The sequence below is a fragment of the Monodelphis domestica genome, chromosome 1 (genome assembly GCF_027887165.1).
Source record: "Monodelphis domestica isolate mMonDom1 chromosome 1, mMonDom1.pri, whole genome shotgun sequence".
Lineage (NCBI taxonomy): Eukaryota > Metazoa > Chordata > Mammalia > Didelphimorphia > Didelphidae > Monodelphis > Monodelphis domestica.
This window is the reverse complement of record NC_077227.1, coordinates 144,167,883-144,176,171: the sequence shown is the minus strand read 5'-3', so window position 1 is coordinate 144,176,171 and position 8,289 is coordinate 144,167,883. Positions and strand designations below refer to the sequence as shown.

Genomic DNA, 8,289 nt, shown 5'->3' with positions numbered 1-8,289 from the left:
GGCTTATAAGACATAGTGTTTGAAATGCCATCCCATAGCTTACCTCTAGGACTCTTATCAGCTGTACTTTGGGGGATCCAACCTTTGGATCTGAATACAAATTGGAGGAGGCAGTACATAAGCAAAATGAGTCGAGTGGTTCTTTCTTCTATCATTGGTTTTATTCCATCTTTCCCAAGCTTAGGTCCTATTCCTTTCTTTTCTTGTCCCCAAAATAGTAATAACACCACCACCACCACAAACCAACAAGGTCACAACAAACACAGGCTATTTTGTTGCCTTTGGCATTCATCAACAATCTCAGTTCAATCTGAGCTTTAAAGTTTCAGATACTTTTCTTACAATAGTGCCACGTTTTATAGTCCTCCTTTGCCATTCCTTGATCCCCTATCATTCATATCTTTTGGTAGCTTCCTTTTCCTTCCTCATTGGATTTTTGTTTGTTTGCTTTTGCCCCAGAACACCATAAAATTTTTTCTAATGAAATTCGTTTCAATGTAAATAAAAACAATGTGAACCAAACCCAACAACCACCACCAATCCTATGGTCCAGACTGTGATGTACAGCTGGACACGAATTTCATTGAGCTCATTAATCATAATATTTGCCTTAGACAGGTGCTGCAGATGGAAAAGAACTCAAACCTAGAACTGATTAGTGGAAGAAGATTGGTCTGCATCACATTTGGGAAACTACAGTGTTTTCAGTCATTCCGAACTTCTAGATGCCACAAAAGTCCATTTCTTGATCACCAGTATGTTACTAATGATGATATATGGCTACGAATCACAAAATCACAATTTTGGAAAAATAAGGTCTAAGTATTTTGAAGGGCATTGAACTGTGGAAGCCTCAAGACTCCTCCCCTTTTTTATATTTTGACAATGGCCTTCTTGAGGTAATATTCCTGATTTTTCTTTTTAAAAATGGGACTTGGAAGAGTAAGTTTAAAGATAGGAATTTCAGGAAAGGAAATAAGAGAAGAAGGCAATATGACACACCAATAAGAGAAATATTTTAGAATAAGCAGAGGCTAATTGTCCTATTGAGACCATACCACCTACACAGAGCTAGCTTTGAAGATCAGGAACTGAAGATGGAAGAGGTACATTTCAGTGACATAAACAAACAAGGACTGTGTGCAGAATGTGATATAATTATCCCAAGCTGTCAACAAGAGATTAAAAGTCATTACCTCATTTTTAAGTAGTCTGTTTATTTTCAAATAAATGAAATTGTCCCATGTCAAATCTTATTTTATTTTTTAAAAAAGTCAACAGTTGAACCAAAGTGTAATTCTCCCATTTCACTTTCTGGTTCTGTGTCAAGCAGCCTTGAATGATGAAACTGAGTTTATATATATATACACTTATGTATATGTATATATATATATATATATATATATATATATACACACACACATATATATATATGCATATATATGTATTTCCCACATTAAAAAAGTTATATAATATACACACAAATTCTCTGTGAACTAATTTACTTTTTACACTCTACTGTACATGCATGCAGCATCTTAATGTTTATGTAGTATTGTGCAACCCAGAAAGATGAGAATTCATACCCAAAGGGCTAAGAGAGATATTAATTTTTTAAAATAACAAACAGGATTATGTACATACAGAGCTTTTATATTCCAGCTGTGTTCAAATTTGCTTTTAAAAAATATAAACACACAGGCCTATTTTGAAATGCCACTGATCATTACTTCTTCCTTTTGTCAACTGGAAAGGCATCAGGAACCTTGCAAATGCGGAAATCATTTGTCCTCTGGATGACACTTCCTCTTTGCTTCTTAGCCACAAGATTTAAAGGCATTCTTTCATACCCTAGGATTGTGCAATGTTGGTCACCACAGTACATCTGGGGGTTTATCACAGTGATACTTTCTACATTAGGGAAGATTTTTATTTAGTCTTAGGTATATCAGTGACTTTGGCCAACCCTAGGAACCTGCCTTTGGGGATGGCAAAAATCTTGGATCAGGTTGCAAGCCTGGTAAGTAAGCATAGAAGGAAAGGTCATTCTCTATCATGCCCAGGCTAGCCCTCTTAGCTGAGAAGGCATAGTGTAATTGTAACAATGATTTAGGGCATGGGAAGAAATATAAAATGGGAGCAGGGAAAGGATGCTGCTCCATTATCATTGGGAAAGTCCAAGAACTCTTGTTCAGAATCTGCATATCCTCTTCTTTGTGTAGATTGAGAAGGGAAAAGGAGAAAGAAATCTAAGGGACTGATTAGAGTATGAACAAGTTCTCACCAGGCTTTCTTGTTGGAGAATGAGGAAGGAAAAGGAGAAAAAAAGGATATCCAAATGACTTGCATTTGAGAAAAACAAATCCTTCCCTCCCTTCCCCAAACACACTGCACAGCAGATAACTTTTCAGTAGTTCTTAGCAGCAAAATGTGAAGAAAGAAAGAAAAGTCCTCCTTCCTGGTACATGGAGCTTTCCAGATGACAACACCAAAGGGTGTCAGTTGATATTCCTTGGTCTGTTCATCCCTCAGACTCAAGTTCCATAAGAATTACCTTCTTTTTCGCATACCGGCTTCAAGCCTTCCTAGCTCTTCATAGGACTGGTAGAAAGTGTCAAACTCTCTGGCCCCCCAGCCTCTCCAGACAGCCAGGCACCATTCCATGTTTTCCTGTTCAAAGCAGCACACAACCGTGTCCTTTGCTACAACAGCGGCTTCAACCAGCGTCCTGGGGAATCAAAGGACAGACCTTGAGAATGGAGGTAGAACTCGTCTAAGAAAACACATGGCATCACGAGAGGAGGATGCAGACAGAAGGTTCATTTTACAGTATTTTCTGTAGATTTTTAGAGTGAAATACTGAAAAGGTGAACAGTTGCAGCATTATAACCTTCCATGACTAATATATTTGAAATGTATATAAATATATGCACAAATATCTTGTGTATTTATATATACACACATATAAATTATGGCATATATACATAATTCAAACTAACTCTTAGTTAGCTCCTTAAATGGGTGTATATGCACACACATATTTTCCTACATATATTATAAAAATAATATATAATATTGTCTCTCTCTCTATATATATGGGTAGCTGGTAAAAAGGAAGATTCCTCTTTCTGAGCTCAAATCTGGCCTCAGACACTTACTAGCTTTGTGACCCTGGGCAAGTCACTTAACCCTGTTTACCTCAGTTCCTCATCTACAAAATGAACTGGAGAGGAAAATGGCAAAGTGTTCTGGCATCTTTATCAAGAAAATTCCAAATAGGGTCATAAAGATTAGGACATGACTGAAATGACTAAAGAGTAAAAACAAAATATATACATATATAACTATATACATACAAACTACACACACGTGTGTATATGTATATATGTATATTATATGGCCATAATGCCTTGTAACAGTATAAAATAGGGGTCAAGAGAGACAATCTAGGGCATGGTTTTTATTCTTTTTTTTTAAAACCCATACCTTCTGCCTTGGAACCAACACTATGACTGAAAGTCCAAGAACTTTTGTTCAGAGTCTGGGTATTTTCTTCTTTATGTAGATAGAGAAGGGAAAAGGAGAAAGAAATCTAAGGGACTGATGAGAGTATGAACAAGTTCTCACCAGGCTTCCCTATTGGAAAATGAGGAAGGAAAAATATTATGCATTGGTTCCAAGGCAGAAGAGCAGTAAGGGCTAGAAATGGGGGTTGACTTGCCTTGGGTCATCCAGCTAGGAAGTGTATGAGGCCACATTTGAACCCAGGACCTCCTATCTCTAAGTCTGGCTCTCAATCCACTGAGCAAGCCAGCTGCCCCCCCCCTTGGTTTTTATTCTTAATGAACTGAATTATGATAATTTTAGACATGTGAGTTAGAAAAGGCATTTTCCTTAAGCCAATCAAGACCCCTAAAATAATGGGACAATACCATCAAATTTCTGATTCTCTGTTTAAGGATTAGCAATTTTCAAATCTCAAGTTGACTCCATGCTGCCAGGAAAAACACTTTTAGATATCTTACCTTTGTCCTCAGGGATGGAAGCATATTGTATAAGTGCATATTTCTATGTCATTTAAGTTATACAGAAATATATGATACACTTATTGTATGCTAAGTTGCACAGTGGATGAAGTGCAGTGCTAGAATCAGGAAGACTCAAGTTCAAATATGACCTCAGACACTTATTAGTCATATGACCCTGTGGAGGTCGCTTAAGCCGTTGGGTCTTAGTTTCCCAATTTGTAAAATGAGTTGGAGAAGGAAATGGCAAACCACTCCAGTATCTTTGCCAAGAAAATCTCAAATGAGTTCACAGAGTTGAACATGACCAAAATGACTGAATATATAACACAAACATACACATGTATATGGTGTGTATGCACATGCATATGTATGTATATAAATATACCTATATGGGCATACCTTTTTTCTATTGCACTTTGCAGACATTGAGGGTTTTTTTAGTTGAAAGTTTGTGGCAATCCTGAGTTGAGTAAGTCTATCAGTGCCATTTTTCCAACAGCATGTGGTCACACTGTGTCTCTGTGACACATTTCTGTAATTCTTGCAATATTTCAGACTTTGTCATTATTGTTATATCAGTTATGGTGATCTGTGATGAGTGATCTTTAATATTACTACCGTAATTTTCTCAGGTACCATGGACCACACCAATATAAGATGGAAAATGTAATGGATACTTTGTGTGTGCTCTGATTGCTCCACCAACTGGCCATTCCCTGTCCCTCTTCTTCTCCTATTCCTTGAGATCCACCAATATTGAAATCAGCTCTTTTAATAACCTTATAATGGCCGCTAAGTGTTCAAGTGAAAGGAAGAGTCAATCAGTCTTGCAAACTTCAACGTCACCTTATTTTAAGAGATGATCACAGCCATCCCAACCCTCAGGAAACACCAACCTGATTAGTCAGCATCCATTAGCATCAAGGCAAGACCCTCCTCCAACAAAATTATTACAAGGCTTAGATTAGATGATGGTCAGCATTTCCAAGCAATAAAATATTTTAAAAATTAAGGTATGTACATTGTTTTCATAGAGATACTACTATAGCACACTTAATAGACTACACCATAATGTAAATATAATTTTTATACGCACTGGGGAAAGAATTTGTGTGACTCGCTTTACTGCAATATTTAATTTATTGGGGTGGTCTGGAATCAAACCCATGATAACTCTGAGGGATGCCAGGATATATTAAAATATACATACTGGACTATATTCTATGATTTCATCTGTATATGGAGCTTCAGGTGAGGAAACCCCCTTGATCAAAGTTGACAGGCACATTATTCACTGCACTTTTGGTCTCAGAGAGTTGCCCTAGGCATTGTGAAGTTAAATGTCTTATTCAGAATCTTAGAGGCAGAAACAAAATTTGATCTCAAAATTTCATAATTCAGAGGTCAGCTCTGTATCCATTGCTTTATTAATGCTTCTCGAAAGGCTATATTAAGGCTTGCCTATGCCACATACAATTAGGCAGATAAAATCCACTACAAAAATTATGATGCAGCTTGGAACTAAATGTAAATGACGTTGGGATTCTGCCTAGTTTTGGTCCATTGTGCAGCTGACTGTCAGAGAAGAAGCATGGTCCAATGAAAAGAGCATTGAACCTGGGAGTCAAGAAAAATGGGTTTGAGTCTTTTGATTACTTACTAGCTATCTGACTTTGAGCCTCAGTTTCCTCATTTAAAAAATGAAAAGGTCAGACAAGAAAACTTTTAAAGCCCTTTCTAGTTCTAAATAATGATGATCTTTCTCTGAGAATGGTGTCAGGAGGGTTAAAACTCATAATGAACTGAGGCTATTGAGGAAATACAAAATGACAAATACTGTTTGTTATCAGGGAAAGAAGTGGCTCAAGGATGACAGAAGATGAAATGCTGTTTGAGATAAATATCAACTGATGTCAGGGAGAAGGCAGACCTGCTCAGTTTATTTTGCTTTTGCATTTTCTGATGAGTAAAATTATTTTTGTCCAGGAAAGACAGATAAGTGAGGAGATAGTAAGAGAACAACTAGCTATCACTCACTGGAGAGTCCAAGTCACCAGGAACAGGTGAACTAGCTCCTAGGATATACCAAAAAACTGGCAGATGTAGTTACTGGGACACTGTCTGTAATCCTCTGAAGGACTATGAAAATGAAAGTGGCATCACAAACTTCAAGAAGGCCAAATATCCTAAAGAACTGGAGAGAACAAGACCTATAAACTATAGGCCCGTGAATCTGATTTAATTATTGACAAAATTCTAGAATAGATTATTTAAAGGATGCTATAATAACACCTAGAAGAGGAGGCAGAGATCACAGAGCTAGCATATCTGCATCAAAAACAGATCATATAGTGGGGCAGCTAAGTGGTTCACTGGATTGTGAGACAGTAAATCCTAAAGATTGGAGGTCCCAGGTTCAAAACTGGCCTCAGATCCTTCCCTAGCTGTGTGACCCTGTGCAAGTCATTTAACCCCCATCGTCTAGCCTTTACCACTCTTCTGCCTTGGATCCAATATATAGTATTGATTCTAAGATGGAAAATAGGGGTTTAAAACAAAGACAAATTATCTCATGGTAATCAATTTGATCTGTATTATAACTGCATTATCATGTAAAACATACTTCCATATTGATCATTATTATAAAAGCACAGCCATATAAAACCAACCCCCCCAATAAAATCATAAATAAACTAATGTGAAAAATAGTATTCTTTGATCTGCGTCAAGACCCCAACAGTTCTGACTTTGGAGGCAGATAGCTTTCTTTATCATAAGTCTTTCAAAATTGTCCCAGATCATTGTATTGCTGAGAGTAACTAAGTCTTTCTTAATTGATCATTATACAATATTGCTTTTGTTGTGTACAATGTTCTCCTGGTTCTGCTTATTTCACTCTGCATCAGCTCATGGAAATATTTCCAGCTTTTTCTGAAATCATCCTGCTTACCATTTCTTATAGCACAATAGTGTTCCATCACCAACATATACCACAATTTGTTCAGCCATTCCCCAATCGAGGGACATCCCCTCAATTTCCAAATCTTTGCTACCACAAAAAGAGGTGCTACAAATATTTTTGTACGAGTAGGTCCTTTCCCCATTTGTATAATCTCTTTGGTATACAGACCCATTAGTGATGTTACAGGCTCAAAGGGCATGTAATTTTACCACTTTTTGGGCATTATTCCAAATTGCCCTTCAGAATGGTTAGATCAGTTCACAACTCTACCAACAATGCATTAGTGTCCCAATTTTGCCACATCCCCCTCCAACATTTTCTCACTTTCCTTTACTGTCATTTTGGCCAATCTGATAACTGATCTCAGAGTTGTTTCAGTTTATACTTCTCTGATCAAGAGCTGATTTAGAACATTTTTTTCATATGATTATTGATAGTTTTGATTTCTTCAACTGAAAATCATGTGTTCATATCTTTTGACCATTTGCCAAATTGGGACTAACTTGTATTATTATGAATTTGGTTTAGTTCTCAAATTTGAGAAATAAAACCTTATTCCGAGAAATTTATTATAATTTCCCCCAGTTGTTGTTTTCCCTTTAATAACTTATAGCCTTAAAGAGTTTTCTGGTGTACTTAGGATTGGGGAAAAACAAACAAACAAACAAAAAAGCTTTACACCAACTATCTCTGATAGAGCTCTGATATCTGAGATATATAAAAACATAAGAATAAGAGTCATTTCCCAATAAAAAAAGTAAAACTATTTGAACAAACAGTTCTCAAGAGGTGAATTTAAGACTATTTACAAATAGGATTTAGACTCACGGCATGAGTGGGAGAAAGAGCAAGCTTTGACAAGTGAGTATGTGAGGTGAGTAAGGAAGAGAGGATAACATTATGGTTCTGAACCTGAGAGCCTTGAAGAATTGTTAAGATGCCTTAACAAATAGAGAAGTGTGAAAGAGATGGGTTTGGGGGGAAAGACAACAAATTCTGTTTTGGATGTATTGGTTTTGAGATGTCTCCATGACATTTAACTTAAAAATTTCCAATAACTGGCAAAGAATGATGTGGAGTTGAAGCTCAGAGTTAAGATGAAAATTTCATGCATAGGAGCTTCTGAAGTCACCAATAGTGAGTGTAGAGAGTAGAGGGACCTCTGATAAAACCCTGGTAATCCCAAAGGTTAGAGGGCATGATCTCAATGATAAACGAGGAAAGAAGACAGCAGAGAGGTTAGACAGGCAGAAAGAGAACCAAAGAAGAGAAGCATCATAAAAGCCCAGAGAGAAGAGA

General features: G+C 36.9%; 1 protein-coding gene across 4 annotated transcripts in view; it reads right to left on the bottom strand.

The window, feature by feature from the left end:
• Positions 1 to 1,197: 1,197 nt before the first annotated feature.
• LRRK1 (leucine rich repeat kinase 1) overlaps positions 1,198 to 8,289 on the bottom strand; it is a 154,858-nt gene continuing 147,766 nt past the window's right edge. For all 4 annotated transcript variants that reach the window (XM_016424661.2, XM_056807503.1, XM_007479468.3 and 1 more), the window contains one exon: positions 1,198 to 2,728. In XM_016424661.2, coding sequence (XP_016280147.1) covers positions 2,551 to 2,728 — 178 coding nt within the window. In that variant the 3' untranslated portion in view covers positions 1,198 to 2,550. The remainder of the gene's footprint in view (positions 2,729 to 8,289) is intronic.